Below are 17,661 nucleotides of genomic sequence, written 5' to 3'. Positions count from 1 at the left end.
AATCTCTGGAATCAGCCTGACTGAGTTCAAACTTCACTCTCCCACCTAATGTACGATCTTGACAAGTTTCTCAAACACTCTGCTTTGGTTTCCTGATCTACAGAAAGTGAGTAATAATATCTCCCAGGGTTGTTAGGAGGATTAAATGAGACAATGTACAGCATGCAATATGCTTACAACAGCACATCCCAGCACTCTGTTTTTGCTTCTACCTCAATCTGTCTGATGGTATCACATCTGTTTACATGCATCCTCCGCTACTGGTCCTTCAGCTTCCCAAAGGTGTGACGTTTCTTATTCCTTTTCATATTCATAGCATGTAATACAGTGCTAGGCACAAGATAGGTACGTGAGACGGACCAATGAATGAATGAAAAATAAAACCTATTAGTCCAGTAACATCAGTGATTATGGAAACTATGCTTTCAATATAAAAAGCAGAGCTCATGGTTTATGAGTAAACAAGAATTAAACATCTGAAATGAGGCCAGCTCTAGAAAACTCAGGCTGTCTGACTGCCAGAATGATCTAGAAAGAATCCAAACACTCAGCAGTTAGACTGGTTACATAAATGATGCCATTAAAGCACAGGGGATTTTACATAAGCACAACAGGAGACCTCTGCTGATAACCTGAAAAAGTCTGGACAAAACACTATGTAGAAAAACAGAGCAGCGGAGCCTACACAGAAGGATTACAGAAATGTTCAAAGACTGATCATCAAAGAGAAGAGATGTTTTGTGTGTGTACCTAATACTACATGGGGAAAGAATATTTTTTGAAATTAATTTTGATTCTAAAGACAGCTTAACACACACACACACACAAATAATGCTTATAATGTCTTTATACAACAAAATTAATGGAAAGGAGATTCCAAAACTTTTAATCCCTTAAATAAGACACAGTGAAAAGGGTCAAGTTACTCTGTTGCTGTAACGCTCCTAACAGATAAGTTTCCTGATAAGAAACAAACCCATATACTTTTCTTAAGGTGAATTCCCTTAGTTCCTAAGTAGACCTTTAAGGCCAGTCATCTGGTTTGTTCATGATAGGGGCAAGCAATAGCTTGACTAACTACTCAAAGTTCTTCCTAAATAAGTCATCTCCTTTTGGTACAACTAAAAATGTACTCTAAAATGTATATATTTGTCTGCAAGCAAGGAAGGTCTCTAGCAAGTTTTTCATCCCCGCCCCCCCAGAGTTCCTTTCAAAATTAGAGCCCAACTCAGAGAAAAAAAGAAAAAGAATACTACATTTGTTTAAAGCACAGAGCATGTTTTTCTACCTATATCAGCTTATTTCATGTATTAAACAGATATACATACATTCACAGGTACATGCATATCTATGTATACATATCTGTACACACACCAGAGAAAAATCATGTCATGAATACATCTTTTCAGTTATCCTCATACACGGCAACAAAATAAAGCCAGCAATAATACCTACAAATAACCAGGTGACAATTACTCCACCCTAACTCTAAAAAACTAAAGACACACCTCCATTCTTTGTGCTATCAATATTCCTTAGATTAATATAAGGAAAAGAGGTTAAGAAAGAAAACCATAAGCAAAACTAAATGACAACCTACAGAATGAGAGAAAATATTTGCAAAAGATGAAACTGACAAGGGCTTGATTTCCAGAATATATAAGCAGCTCATATGACTTAATAAGAAAAAAAACAAACAATCCAATCCAAAAATGGGCAGAAGATCTAAACAAGCAATTCTCCAAGGAAGACACACGAATGACCAATAGGTACATGAAAAAATGCTCAATATCACTAATTATCAGAGAAATGCAAATCAAAACTACAGTGAGGTGTCACCTCACACCAGTCGGAATGGCCATCATTCAAAAGTTCACAAATGATAAGTGCTCGAGAGGGTGTAGAGAAAAGGGAACCCTCCTACACTCCTGATGGGAATGCAGTTTGGTGCAGCCATTATGGAAAACAGTATGGAGATTCCTCAAAAGACTAAAAACAAATTTACCACATGACCCAGCAATCCCACTCCTGGGCATATACCCAGAAGGAACCCTACTTCAAAAAGACACTGGCACCCCAATGTTCATTGCAGCACTATTTGCAATAACCAAGACACGGAAACGACCTAAGTGTCCATCAACAGATGACTGGATAAAGAAGTTGTGGTATATTTATTCCATGGAATACTACTCAGCCATAAAAATGATAACATAATGCCATTTGCAGCAACATGGATGTCCCTAGAGAATGTCATTCTAAGTGAAGTAAGCCAGAAAGAGAAAGAAAAATACCATATGATATCACTCATATGTGGAATCTTGAAAAAAAAAAGACAAATGAACTTATATATAAAACAGAAACAGATTCACAGACATAGAATACAGACTTGTGGTTGCCAGTGGGGAGGCGGGTGGGAAGGGATAAACTGGGAATTCGAGATTTGCAGATACTGACTGGTATATATAACATAGATAAACAAGTTTATACTGTATAGCACACGGAAATATATTCAGTATCTTGTAGCTCACGGTGAAAAAGGATATGAAAATGAATATATGTATATTAATGTCTGACTGTAGAATTGTGCTGTACACCAGAAATTGACACAATATTGTAAACTAACTATGACTCAATCAAAAAAAAAAAGTGGGGATAGGAATTTGCTGCAAATATTTTCTTTTAAAAAAGCAAAGGAATGCATTATCCCTGAATATAGTTCCAATCACTAAACAGATAACCTTCCTTAAAAACACAGTTCAATAGTCTAAACAAAATCAATTTGAATTAAAAAAATTTTTTTTCAAATCAGAATTCCTCCTCACCCACCTCAAATACTTCTGCCCAAAGAGCAACCTTTCAATACACGTGGTTTAAATCATTAGCTACAGAGCATCCAATCATCAGTATAATCAGCATGTAAATTTCATGAAGGCGCTGATTGTGTCCTTTTCAGCGTTTTATACAACATCCGGTACAAGGAAGCTGATTAAACATTTATGATGTTTAATAATAAAAAATAAAATGCCAAAACAAAAGTCTTTATTATTCTGCTTGGCTGTCATTAATAATATTAACCACTGATGGGCACGTTTCTTCAAGTGCAATTACAAGAACTCAAAAACAAAACAATCCCCATTCAAATTAGAAATTCTGCCTCCTCTGTCCAAGAATACTGTTTCATTTTTGTGTCAGAAAGAAACTGGCAGGCAGCCAGCAGATAGCATGCAACATGCAGGCTTGTAGGGGCATTTAACTTAAGCGTTTATGCACCATTGACAAAGCAAAAAACCTACTACATTCTATGCATATTTTTCGAGATGTTTTCCTTACCTTTTCCATTTTGCCATGTAGTATACCAGGATAAAGTAAGGAATGAAGTGATAAATGCTAAAGCAGTGGCTACAGTTCCATTTCGGAGCCTCATCTCATTTCACCATCACACTGGTTCATAAGTTTATGATGATAACCAAGACTGTTTCTTTTTATCCTGAAGTCAACTGAATCCAGTCCCCCTGGCTCTGGGCCAAGGAAAACAAATCAATAGCAGAGGTTCATTTCAGATGCTCGGCTGAACAAGTCTGGCAGCCTGCACCATCCACAATGACCATTCGGGGTTGCCTGCTCAGTCTTCATAGGTGGCTGTCTCAGGCTCCTTTCTTCCTATTCAGGGGAAAAGGAGAAAGAAAGACTTTCTCAATGCTGCAAAATACCCATTTCTTCATTTATTAATCACTGTTATAAACAGACTTCTGGCTGAGCTAAACTGTGTCCCTCAAGATTATCCCCACATCCAAATGACTCATTTAATATACTAGAACGACATGGTTCTTCTCTTCCAGGGAAAAAGCTTCCAACTATACTCCCTCCTCAGTGGTTTTGCTTTGTCTGTGGAAATGAAAACATGGTTACTTAAGTAAACAGGAAGTGGTGGGGCTCATTCAATAGGAAGCCATAGATTCCAAGCTGAGAACTCTTAACAGTCGCACAATGGTTCCTGGGTAATACCATCTCCATTCTCCTCAGTCCTACGATTGCACAAGAATAGTTACTGGTTTAAGAGTTTTTAAGAAAACTGATAACCGACAACGTACAAAGGTCAAAAGCCCTGGGTTCTGGATTCAGCTCCACCATTCCTTACGTGACTTCAGGAACATCACATAGATCAGCCTTGTGGCTGCACCCATAAACGGGGAAAACTACCTGCCCTGGCTCCTCCTAACCTCATAAGAATAAAAAGATTACACTTAGCACTGCTATTTATCATCATCATCATAAAATAAATGCAGTTTTCCCAATGATTAACCTACTCCCAGGGGGTAAACTGGAATCATTCAGGTATTTTGAAAATGCAGCACTCCACACCAGGATACTATCTGACCCAGGATTGATCACTTAGCATTGGTTTAACTCAGGAAATCTGGAGATCACCACCCACCTAGCAAAGCTGCTCAGAAGAAGGAATAAAATCAAGTCTTTCAAAGTACTTAAGCACAACTGCCTACCACATAACAGGTTCTCAATAAATGTTAACTGTATTAGAAAATAAAACCAAACAAACAAACAAACAAAAAAACCTGCAGCCAGCCACTGGTTCAGGCTGCTCTGTGCAGAGCCAGTCTCACCCCCTCGGGGTATGTCAGGCTCTCCAAGATGTGCAATGACTCCTCGTGGCCTCAAGGGGACCACAAGATGCATTTGGCAATACACTAAGTGACACTCTAGTGGGGTGAGTTAAAACAGCTCCAAAAAGGCCTAGGAGGCCCAAGGGACAATTCCCTCTGGAGAAGAGTGTGCCTGATTAAAGCAGCCATTTGAAGGCAATTCAGAAACTACCATCTCAGCTAGTTTGTAAAACTGAATGTACGTCCACTAGTGAAGAAAATCACTAGGGCACAGTATTAACATACATATCTAATATATATCATATAATAATATTGACAGACACTACAACTCATGGAATGTTTCCTAGGTTCCATTACATGTTCTAAATCCTCACAAAATCCAATGGGGCAGGCATTGTCAACTCTATTTTACACATGAAGAAATGAACCCAGAGACAGAAACCTAATTTGAATCACTCTAAAGTCTAAGCTCTCATCTCCCACCCTTTGCCTCTCAAACGGGGCCACCTGCACCATGGCCCTGGGAAGAGAAGGGCCAGGGATATTCAAGTCTCAGGTTACTCTGGAGAAATCTTCCCAGGGTGGTAACTTTACCCAAACAACAGTTTAGGTGTGAATTTAAAAAAAAAAAAAATATACTCTACAACAAACATGAATCTATCATGTAATAAACTACCAAATTCACAGGAAATCTCTCACTTCCTGTACCTTACCTAGGCCCCCCCTCTTCCCCGACTCATACCCACGTCTGTTAACCCTCCATGGCCAATGGTTCCAACTGTAGTATATCCTAGAAGCACTAAATTCTTTCACTTCCTTGCTTTCCCTTACTCCCTGAAAACAAGAACTCCAAAGATATTCTCAGGGAGGGTATAGCTCAGTGGTAGAGAGCGTGCTTAGTATGCACAAGGTCCTGGGTTCAATCCCCGGTACCTCCATTTAAAAAATAAATAAATAAATAAAACTATTTACCTCCCCTCCCTGCCCCCAAAAAGATATTCTCACGTTCAACTTATGATTGTTTTCTAAAAACCAAAGTTAGATACCTTCTAACATGCCCATATCCGCAGTCTTGGTGAAATCCTATAATTTCAACTCAATTCCATAAAGTGCCTAATATCTTATATCAGTAAGGACTCAGTGATTAATTCTGATTATAAGAATAGAAGGGGTAACTCAGTGAATTATGTAACTTGGAATTTTAATCCTATTGTGGCATCATATTAAAATGCATATAGCTTTCTGTTGCTATATCATTAGCCCTACCTTACTTCAAGCAGGATTCTGTCCTCGTAAAAGATCTGAAAGTATACAGGTTGTTAGAGAAATTGTTCAACTAATAATTAGGGGGGAGCAGAGAAGCAGAGAATCATTAAAAAAACAATATTTTAAAACATACTTCAAATACAAATAAAGCCGTAAGATAAATGATAAAATTCAGCATAAATGAGTAGAGAGACAATAAAAATGAATGAACTCTATAATCAAAGTAGACTATAGCTTGATAACATGTGAAAAACATAAGGAATATTAACTATTGGATCCAGGAAGTCATTACTCTCTGGTTTGAAGAAAACACTTACAATGAATTCTACCAACAAATATCTGAAATTTGGCAAGAGAAATATGAGAGAATTTTAACTCGGTAAGAATGTAGTCATACATTTTTAATTAGGGTTTCCACATTAATGAAGTCTAACTTCACAGCACAAGTGAAGCTTCCAGACAAGAACAAAACCAATGATCCCCAGGCTCTCAAACCAGGAGAGGTAGTTCACAGGCTGGAGAGCCAAGAGCCCTCTGGACTGAATGACCACCTACAGCAAGAGGAGAAGTGACCCATATTTTTCTCAGTCTCCACCTCTGTGAAAATTTCAATCTAACACCTTAACACTCTCTGAGATGATCACTTAACACATTTGAATCCTTAACAACAAAAAAGGTAGTGGCTAAAGATACGGTCATCTTCTCCATCCTGACAAAGACGAATGGAATTTTCAACTCTCAATCTCAGACTGAAAAACCTGTTTTATTAGCAGTCCTTTAAGGGCTGCAGTTCTACATTTTATTATCAGAGACATAACCTTTGCTTTATTTTAAAGTGGTTCCTGAAACATTCAATACGTTCTGTGGCTGAGAACGCCCTGCTGAACACTTGACATATTGTTTAATTACCACTCCACAGACAGGACAGAGGTGCCCAGAGAAGCCAAGGCACGGACATGAAACCCGTGATGTAAGCCATACAACTTTATACACCGCGATTACGTTAAAACTCATTTGTTTTACATTTACAAAAGGATTAATATTTTTCTTTAATACAGCTTACATAATTTCCCGTCCTCCGCGTTTTCGTCCTGTGGGCTAAGTAAACCTTTGTTAGGAGAACCTATTAATGAAACTATCGTTTTTAAAGAAACATAAACCACTAGATGCATATTATTCACGTGTAAATTTAGTTTCTAAATTCAAACGAATGACCTTGTCACTATCTTTTATCAGAAGCCCTCCGACAACAAAAGCACAACAGCAAAATACATGGGAAGCGCTGCAAACACAGATCGCGCCTGCTGCCGTTTCCCAATCCGGATTCTAAGCAATCAACGGGCTCCAGAGAAACACACGCTCCGAGAAATAAAAAGCGGGCGCGTGAGTGGTATGACTGCCAGCTCATAAAACACGCCTTCGCGATGTCACCTGGTTCGCTCAGTGGAAGCACCCAGACCCAACCGGAGGGTCGCACTTGCAGCTTCCTCATTAAGGGGGAACCGAGGCCTGGGGATGGGGGTGCGCTTGCACAGCAGACACGCAGGTCTCGACTTGGTAGGAAAATTCGCTACGACGGTGCCCGCCTCTCCGCCCGGCCGGAGCAGCCCTGCTCTTGCACCGCGAACCCCTCGCCTCCGGCCCACCTGTCCCGCGGCCCCCGGAAGCCGCTGACTCCGGAGCCGCCGTGCGCCCTGGGGCAGCGGGTCCCCCGGGCAACTCTCCTTCCCCCTCTGCATCCCCCAAACCTACACTTTCTTCCACTTTGCCCCAAAGTCGACGAGCCCCAACGCGCCAGGAGCGCAGAGAACGCACCAGGCGCCGGGCAGGCCACCGGGAGAGCGCGCGGCACCGAGGGGCTGAGGCGGCGGCGGAGCGGAGCTGACGACTCGCCCGGGGCGGCCCGGCCCGCGCCCCGCCCCTCCCCGAGGCCCAGCCCGCCCGTGCCCGGAGCCGACCCCGCAGCAGCCGGAGGCGAGCGAGCTACCAGCCGGGCCGCGGCTCGGGCAGCTCCGCTACCAGCAGGTGGATCTCCCGCGACCCGGCGCCGCAGAGCCGGGCAGCTGACGCCGCCTCTCCATCCCGCGCCCTCCGCGCAGTCGCCCTGCGCCCCCACCTTGAGGCCGCCCGCGCGCCGCCGCCACCGCCGCCGCCGCGAGCCCCTCACCGGCGCCGGCACTGCCAGTCCTGCCGCGGCCGCCGCCGAGGCTGCTGTGGCCGCTGCCGCCGCCGCTGCCGGGCGCCCCGCCTCCCCGCCGCGGCTCCTCCCCGCCGCTGGAGCGCCGCGGCCCAGCACCCGGCCCCTCCCGCGACCCCGCCAGCCATTGGCCGCCGGTGCAGCGCGCCGTCCACCGGGCGCCCCCGCGCGGCCGAGCCGCCAGCCCGTGGCCCGGCCGGCTGTCACTTAGGGGCGCCGCCTCGCAGCCTGTATCCTTCTCGAGACATCTCCCTGCTCATTTATTGTCACGGGGGGGTCGGGGGCGGCGTCTGGGTCTCCGGTCCCGGGCTCTGAGCGCTTGGCGTCGCCCGGCCGCCACATCTGGCTTTAATCCTCCCCGGCGTGCGCGCGGAGGCCGCTCAGACTGCCGACAAAAGGCCCCGGGGAGCCCCGGGCCTCCGCCTGGCGCGCGACTCGACCACCCGGGTGTCCCGGCAGCAACGCCTTCCCCCAGCTCCGGGTCCCGTTCCCTGCCGTCCTGGTAGGCTGCATTCCCGGTGACAAATCCCCGGGGCAGCCCCCGCCCTAATCCAACAAGGCCCCGCAGGTCCAGGCATCTCACTGCCTCTGGCCCTCGCGTCATCCCCAGCCACAGGCCTCGTTATCCCCAGTTTACCCTTAAGGACCCCCACCGGGACTCAGACGGAAAGACTCGCGTAACTAGGATTTAAATGCAGGTCGTTTGGGTGCTAAAGCCTCTGATTTTTCCGCTACACCACGGTGCACTGCCCCTTTCTCTTGAGCCCCATCTCCTAATCTATCACCATTTCATAAAGGAGGTTAACTTCGGAACCAGATAGATAATCATCTATAGAAAGCTTGAGTGGTCCGCCCCTGTTTTTCTTAGAATCCGTTTGTACCATGATCTGGGTTAGTAAACTGGCTTGAGAACCAGATTTCCTGTATTCTGTGACAAAGAGACATTTCCTAGTAGCAAGCTGGCAACAATTTCAAGACCAGATGTAAGCAATAAAGGCTGAAAACATTCTCGGATACAACTTTGATACATTGTTTGATACACCGTGCCTAAAATATCTCTTGGGAATGGAAAACCCTAGGCCTTGTCGTGCAATGCTCTAAATAAAAAACAGGCCGTCTCCTTGCAGGTGAAGAGCGCCACCAAGCCACCAGCACCAGATAGGCCAGAAGACCAGATAGCACAGGCAGCTGCTGCCCCAATTCTACAGAGGAAGAAACGGAGGACCTGAGAGATTAACTGTGCAGATGGAATTAGTCTTTTGAGCAGCTAGTAAGCAATTGAACCAGAATTCATACCCAGGTCTCTGATTCCAGGGCCCTACACCAGGGCCCCAACAGCCCACCACACTACCTCTCTGCTCATGCCTTTAGCAATTGACAAAACCTTGTTGAGTGGGTGAATACTAAGAAGATGGGTTTCCCTCCACTTTTTCCATTTTTGTCTCAGTGAGGGAAGGAAATGAAGGCATTCACAAGCAATCTATAAGCAGAGGCATAGGTCAGAGAGAAAGGAAAGTCTTAAAGAACAAGCTTTAACTGCAGGCTCAATGGGCTTATTCAGGAAGGGGGCAGAACCCCCACCCCATGGGGATACGTGGTGAAACTCACAGCAGAAGACAAAAAAGGAGGAGAAACACAACTTCCTTTCTTTGGGGGCCTTTTGGATAGTTTTTTGCTACTCCGTCTGGCAGTAGAAGGGCAGGTTTGGGAAGAAATCTGCTGATAGTTAAACTTGTCACAAACCCATCACATTTAGCCCCCAGAAAGTCTGAATTTCAGTTCATTTTCCTAAGAAATTGGATTGGCATGGCATATACACCAAGGTATGGATTAGAATGGATTGATCATTCACCCTCACTTTGCAGAGTACCCGATCCTGGATTTTCCAACTGTGTCTGTGGTACTTGTTTAATAAACAATCAAAGGCATTCCATCTTTGGAATAGAGAATTCGCCATCTCTATTATCCCCTTGTTGTGTCTTTTCTACTATGGTTTCTCTTTTTGCTTTCTCCAGGTCTTTAAGTTCACACAATCAGTGGAAGCAGGGAAAATGCTTAGGCTGAAAGTTTTGCCTGTAGCTTCACCATTCTGTTTTCTGTCTCCCACAGAACTGCAGTGTGGTGGCTCTTCTTTCCACAAATGTTTTCGAGTGCCTGTGACGGCCAGAGGCAGCTGGTGCCTACCCACGGGATGCTCACAGACTAGTGGGAGAGGTGGATTTAGACCACAAGACAGCTCGGTAAACTCCAGGTAACAGCACAGAAGATAGGATGGGTCCCTCAATCAGATTCTCAGGGCAGGGAAAGCTTCCTGGAGGTGACACCAGACCTAAAAGCAGGGTACACACAGGAAACTAATCGCTTCCTTTTATCACTTTGTTGGTAAGTAGTTGTTGGTGGGGCCATGCCTGCAGCAGTCAGCTTCTAAGAAGTCAAACACAGGATCTTTGATTCCCTTCTGCTCCAGTCCCCTCAGTGCATGAGTGATCAAACATACAAAGTGTGAGTGAGTCTTGATAAATGCTGATTCTGGTTTCCTGGCTCCTGGCTCAAGTGGGATCTTCTTTCAGTTGTAAAGTCTTCAAGAGGAGTCACACCAGCAGTTCGTCCTGGCTTTTTTTTTTTTTTTTAATGTCTCATGTAGAGGCGGTATGAGCCCTCCCATTTTACTGGATAATCAGTGTGCTCTGTCCCTTTGGTCTAGAAGCTATAGCAGAACTAGGACCAGGGTGGCAGTGAAAGTTTATTAACTCTTTGTTAGCCGCAGAGTGCTTCAGACAATGTCCATTAGCACTTCTGTCAAGACTTTCAATCAGACAGGGCACATGAGTTCCAAGAAATTAATGGGAGAATTCACATGGAACCACCATATTTAATATTCAGCTCTAGGTGGACATTAAGGTTCACCCAGATGAATGGCGGCACAGAGCTAAATTATTTTGCTTTTTCATTTTTACACTTTCTCCCCACACTTGCGCTCATCGCTTTGTGAGAGAACCCCTTGAGAGGTGACTTTTCTCTTCATACACATTCACACCGTTAGGGTAGATTTACCGATCAGGTTACTCAGACCAAAGCCAGGCTGTGTGGTAGCTGGATTATGGAATTATAAGACTTTACCATATTTAAGCGTTGTTGCCAGTGGGGTGTGTGTATATATATATATATATACACACACACACACACTCACACACACACATATATATACACACATACATATACATATATATATATATATATAGGACACTGCAAATTTTTTTTCCAGGAAAACCCCAAAACAAAGGAGACTCCAACTGGGAGTCTTACTGGGAACAGACACCCTTTCAAGGATTATTAGAGCACTCGGCAATTCCACGTGGCAAGAAGCTGAGGAGGCTTGGAGGGACCACTCCTTGCTTGTAAGTGACTTAGCCACACCATTAAAGCTGACTCACTGGTTTTATTCTATTTCATGTACACTCCAAAGGCAGAGAACTGTAAAGCCTTGGGATTTTTTTTTTCTTTTCTTCCTCTGTGAATTTGGTCCTCCTAAAAGATGCTAGATCAACAGCCGTGCATCTGAAATCTATCCATGCATGAAACCAGTTTGAGCAGTTCAACTGCACAGCTCCATCAGTACATTTTGAACAGGATAAAAATGTTTACTTGAATAATATGTGTAGGACCATGACTGCCAAATATCAGGCCATTTGGAGTGATGGGTATGGGTAACATAATCTGTCGCCTTTCTCATACCCTCTGTGGTTTTTATCCTCTTTAATAGCAACTGAACACAACCCTAGAAGTAGGTGTCTGTAGCAGCCAGGGACCAGGCAGGAAAAAAAAAAAAAAAAAAGAGAGAGAGAGAGAGAGAGAAAAGAAAAGAAAAAAGAAAGTATTTTAGGTATTTTGGACAGAGGGAATATAATACAGGAGATTGTTTGCAAAGGTGTCAGAAGGACCGAATGAAGAAAGAAGGGGCAGGAGGAGCAAAGGGGATGCAGAATGGACACCCAAAGATGCAAGGCTGCCGGTGCCCTCTGGGTGGGCGCCTGGAGCTTGCGTCTGCTGACACACTGCTGGAGACCTGTTGCTATTGGTCTGGAACCCTGAAAAGATGTTGCCTTAGCCTGGGCGGCTGGAGACAGGAGTCACCCCACCCCCATGTCTCTTGCAGCTGTTGCCAACGACTTCCAGCAACTACCACAGTGGTGAAGGCAGAAGCAGGAAGCTTCTCTCCTTCCTCTGCCTTCTAATCGCCAACCGTTGTCTCCTATTATAAGGTAATAATAGAAAATCAGCTCCAGGAAGCTCAGCAACTGGGGCTAACCCACTCCCAGCTCCAGCATCACAGAGCAGAGGATGGGAGGACAGCAGCACAGGAGGCTAGAGATGATGGGCAAATAACCAACTCAGTGTCAGAATAAAATCCCATGTTAGGGATTCTTTAGAGTGAAACCAGAGCTTGTCCTGGAAATGGGAGGGAATGGACCTTGTCACTTTCTACTCCAGTGGGACTGATACAAACTCTTGAAAACAACTTTCACACTGACATCACTCATAAGAGAGACTATCTTCATGTCGCGTGGCAGCCATCACGATACTGTCACTAGGAAAGAGAGACTTTTCTATCCAACAATGATGCTGTATTGAGCCCTTATGTGATCAGCAGTTTAGAAGACATAGAATTGTAAAATGTGGTCTCAGCCCTCAAAGAGTTCACAGGCTGGTTGGAGGGTCACCCAAGATCCTCCTCATCTCACGCCTGCTTTGCCACCAGAGCCACAGTCTAGCCTCTGTCCCTCAGGCTGAGCCATGCTGTCCTGAACCATCCCCTCCCTCCCACCAAATGGTACACACTGTTGCCTCTGGCACCTCACTCCCCGGCCCCACTTCACAGCCCTCTTTGGCTCACTAACATTCTTCAAAATTCAGCTTGATGCCACCTCCCCAGAAAGCCTTCCCTCTCCCCCAAGACTGGGAGAGGGACGCACTGGACTCTGTCTTACTCCTACCAGTGGATTTGTCACACTGTGGCATCACCCTGAGTTTCCACACCGGTGTTAGTGAGAGGAAGGGCAAGCTTCAGTGCCTCTCAGCCTTTAGAGGAGTTGGGTAAGATCTAGCTACAGGGAGGCTGGGGGGGGGGTCATGAGGCATATTATCATTTTCTCTGTGTTTTATCAAGTGAAAAAAGGCTGGACAGCACCAGTATAATCGTCTGCTGACTCATCTGCCTCGTTCACTCAGCGGTTGTACTGCTTGATGGCAGGGATCATTTTATTTATCACCGAATGGCAGGCATGTGGGAGCCACTGCCTTCTTCTTTGACAGAATGAGGGAGGGCTTTGTGGAAGAGGACACACTTGCTCTGAGCCTTGAAGAACAGATGTAGAATATGGGCAGGTGTAGGGGAAAAGGAAATGAGCATTACAAGGAAAGGAGGAGTACTCACAGAAAGAGGGCAGTGCATCCTCAGTGTTTGTGGCGCCTGGGCTGGGGGATGGGGGAATGAACAGAGGCATTGTGGGAAACTCGGCAGGTTATGGAAACAGCACAAGAGAGTCTGGACCTCAGGCTTTGGTGAGAGGAAAACACTGAAGGTTGCTGAATAGAAAAGCCATGTTATCACAAAAGTACTCAAGGGTAGCGGAGCCTTTAGGTCATCGACACCAGCTAGAAAGTTGCTGTCATGTTTTTTCCTGAATGAAAAAACAATGTGTTTTATGATCACCCAACAAATATTTGCTGAGCTGCTACTGTGTGCTCCATCTACATACCTCTGCCAGAGGCTCTTAGTAAATATTTGTTCATTGCTTCGGTTTTGCTTCCTACTTTAAATTTTACACTGGGCTAGGATCGAAATCACAAGGCTTAAGACAAGACAAAGGAGAGCAGAGAAAGCTCTCTTTGGTAAATGGACAGTCTAATATCAATGTCTCCGATGCAGCTGAAAATACCATATCACTTCAGAAACATTCAGGAGTGAGAGCTAGGGGGCCTCTACAAAGAAAAGAATCTTCTAGAATTCTGAACGCTCCATTCAACTAGCGTTGTTGAAGACAGCCTCTGTCTAAGGAGTTTGAGAAGGTAGACATAGCGTAAGGAATCCAGAATGTCCTCTGAATATAAAATCTTGGTGCACAGAAGTATCAATAAAACATTCCGAGACAGTCTCTACAGAGTGCTTTGTAAAATTAATTTTGTGAGAATTCTCTAAAACATTTTTGGATGGCAATTTGCTTTGTGAACTTCAGAATGCTTAGGGAGGGGACACATCATGAGAGTGACCTGGCTCTGGTTCTGTACGCAAAGAGACTGGAGAAGCAGCATTCATGTCTCATCCTGGAGGTAAGGGGGATGTTGGCAAGTCCTTCCCAGGTCAGGGGCAAGAGAACAATTTTAGAAGAGGTGCAAGAATTCTGAAGACAGTTGAGTCCACACATTCTAGAGGAACTCAAGTCTTGTGTCAGCTGGGTTCCTGTTCCCTTTTTAACCAGGCCCCCAGGCTTGGTTCACGGTACTGAGCCATCTTCCTCTCCCAGCTGTCAGCTTCTTTCACCAGCTGAAGTGTTGCTCCATCCTTCCATCACTGAGAACCTTTAGTTCCTGTTGGGTTTCCTCCTAGAGACTCCATGTTACCTAAAGCTTCTGCACACCAAACCAGCTGAACACACTGAGTAATCATCTTCCTAGTATTAATTAAGCGATACATAGACAGACAGGTAGATCATCAAAAGTTCTGATTCACAACCATGAGATGGCTAGCCGTTTATAGACTAGCTGGTGTCCCAGGATACAGATGCCCTGACACTTCGACCCGCCCTATAGGGGTGATTTAATCTGGACTGAGACCGACGGAACTCATCAGATCTCTCCTTTGAAGGCCTTTGAAACAAAGACGTGCACTCTCAGTGTCAGGGCAGAAGCAAAAAGACAGGGGATAGAGGAGGCAGAAGCCATGAGCAAAGAGGCAGAAGAAGCAGAAGATGAAGAGGAAAAGAGAGAGAAGTGAGTCTGAAGAAGGGTAAGAGCAGCAGACAGGGGAGGAGCTGGAGATGGAGCGGGTGAGTAAGGCCGTGGCTGGACGCCCCTTGGGGGCTGAGCTGCTGGGGGACAGGGGGCTGGGGGAGGGGGGCGACCGGAAGGACGGCTGCGGGCAGGACCGGGACGGACAGACTTGAACTTGTCCATGAGGCTGCGGGTTTGGATTCCTCCTCTTCTCAAAACTTCCCACCACATGACTGTATGAAGGACAGAGCAGAGGGTGAGGGATTTGAGGAAGGCTGCCAGGTTTTCATAAATAAGACTTGATTGTTTTCGCAAAGGACCACGAGCTCCTTACAGGATAACACAGGCAGATTCAAATTCGAAACGTAAAACATTTTGGAATCAAAGACATATACAAGCTTTTTAGATCATCCATGGTTTGTATTAAGCATGCTGTTACCCATACTCCTGTCACCCACTAGTTGAAGAAAAGGTAGGTAATTCTGCTCATCTTCAGTTTGAAACTTGGCTTTAAGACAATTGGGCAAGGATGGAAGGGGAAGAGAGGCCAAGAATGCCAAACCTCAGGAAGGCAGCCTGAGATCCAACGAGGCCAAGTGCGATAAATGTGTGACTTTGATATACAGATCCTAAAACCATCTTACAGGGGACAAAAATGACCTATTTCTAATAATAATGATCATAATTTCCCCATTCCATTCATTTCTCCAAAACCCAAAACATGAGATCACACAGCTAAATCCTCTTGCATTTCAGCATTTATTAGAACTGGCTGTCGGATTTTTTTTTTTGATCAGTTTTCTAATTTTCTAACCCAAATCCTATCTCCTTGGCCACATTTATGTTGTCATTTGGCAATAACAGAGAGGCAGAGAGGATGCTAATCAGAAGTATTGGGGAGTGGGTCTCTGAAGCTTCTGGCAGGATGCCCACTGTGGGCTTATAATGAAAAATATAAGAACTGCTCCCAGCTAATAGAAAAATAAATTGGAATTGTATTGGGAATGTGACAAAAAGAACTTGCTTCAAATGAGAACTGAGCCTTTGTTAGAAAAAGCTGATGAGTTTAAAAAAAAAAAGTTCCTCCCAATCGTCTAATGGTCCATATAATTTATTGTTTCATTGCCCTCCTATAAAGGGACATAACACTTGAGTGACTGTCAGACATTATTGTAATTGTCCAAGTGCCTTCGACCCAGCCACCTGAGAGAGTTTCTCCTTCCAGGTGAACGCTTCAGCCTTGCAGTGAAAGTACACATGCCAATTTCTTCATCTTCAAAGCACTAAGGGAAAAGTCATCATCTTGGCCTCTGCAGAGAAGAACAAATATTTAGGAAGCTTCTTCCTCGTGAATTTAAGCATTTGCCGTAGTTGCTATTTGACAACTGATGGTCTTTATTTCCTGTTGAACAAACATTTGCTAAGTGCTCACTGCGTTCTGGTACTAAGCACCACGTGGCACACACAATTGAACACGGCTCTTCAATTTGCCTGGGGTGAAGGGTAAGGGCAGGAGTACAGCGAGAAATGACGTTGCACAGAACGACTGGGCTTTGGGGTCAGTTTTTTTTTTCTTTTTTTGCGGGAAGGGGTGTGGTGATGCTGGTGGGATTCGGTGCCAGCATAACGAGCTTGGACTTTATTCTGTAAATAATGTGAAGACACCAGACGTTTTTGACCCAGCAGAGCCAAGGGCCGGAGATCCTCCTGGTGGCAGCCAGCAGAGGGAGGGTGGAGCCTCTGAGCAAGTCCTAATCAGTCCCGATTTAGGGCTGCCTGGGGACAGGTGAGAGGAGGAGGGCAAAAGTGGCCTTGAGATTTTGAGGCCAGTGATGGGCTGACAGCAGCTCTCCAAACCAAAGCAGAGATCACAGGGAAGGAGATGTTTAGGAGGAAGATGGCTTCAACTCTGGCCGCACCGAATCGGAGCTAGAGATGCTGGGATGTTGCTCTTTGGCAGGAGGGGGACATGAACATGAGAACTGAAGACAAAGATCAGGTGATGCCAGCAAGATGGAGAGGGCTGAGGGCTGAGGGCTGAGGGCTGAGCGGAAGCCACAGGGTTTACCAGCTAGATCGCTTGAACTTATCCAAGAAGCTGCAGATTGGGGGACTCAGATCACTGCAACCAAAGGTGCTGAGGTGGGGGAGACAGGGAAGAAGGGTGTGGTGAGAGAGGAGGAAGCAGCAGGGTGAGACTGCTCCTCAGACCCAAGCTCAGGGTCTGACCTGTCCACAGGCTACAGCCCAGCTCAGGCCTTTTCCTGAGTTTGCATGTTCCTTCCAGCCATGTAGCCTGACTCATTTTCTTTCTGTCTCCCCTATCTCCATCCCCACTTGCAACCCCCACCCTACCTCCAGGTCCCACACTCTATGCCCAAACTAGTTTTATAGGGCAAACCGCCTTGACCGTGAAACCAGCTCTATGAAACTCTCTGAGAAATGGGAGTGTTTCAAGAGATTCCCTTCAACTTTAGCCTATTGAATGACAGCTTCTATACATGTTGCATTCTGAGATCCAAATGTGTGTGGAAGTTGTCCTTCATCTACCTGTTGGCAACACATAGTTTTTGTGTTTAGGAAACA

At 45.2% G+C, this 17,661-nt stretch overlaps 1 protein-coding gene across 2 annotated transcripts in view; it reads right to left on the bottom strand.

Moving 5' to 3' along the window:
* Positions 1-8,136, bottom strand: part of MGAT4A (alpha-1,3-mannosyl-glycoprotein 4-beta-N-acetylglucosaminyltransferase A) — a 91,999-nt gene extending 83,863 nt beyond the window's left edge. For both annotated transcript variants that reach the window (XM_072951365.1, XM_072951366.1), the window contains exons 1-2: positions 8,005-8,136; positions 3,331-3,660 (exon numbers count right to left, since the gene is read on the bottom strand). In XM_072951365.1, the coding sequence (XP_072807466.1) occupies positions 3,331-3,424 (94 nt within the window). In that variant the 5' untranslated portion in view covers positions 3,425-3,660; positions 8,005-8,136. The remainder of the gene's footprint in view (positions 1-3,330; positions 3,661-8,004) is intronic.
* Between the last annotated feature and the right edge of the window lie 9,525 nt (positions 8,137-17,661).

The sequence above is a fragment of the Vicugna pacos genome, chromosome 28, assembly GCF_048564905.1.
Source record: "Vicugna pacos chromosome 28, VicPac4, whole genome shotgun sequence".
In the NCBI taxonomy this organism is placed as follows: Eukaryota; Metazoa; Chordata; class Mammalia; order Artiodactyla; family Camelidae; genus Vicugna; species Vicugna pacos.
The sequence above is the reverse complement of the archived record's forward strand: the minus strand, read 5'-3'. Positions and strand labels throughout refer to the sequence as shown.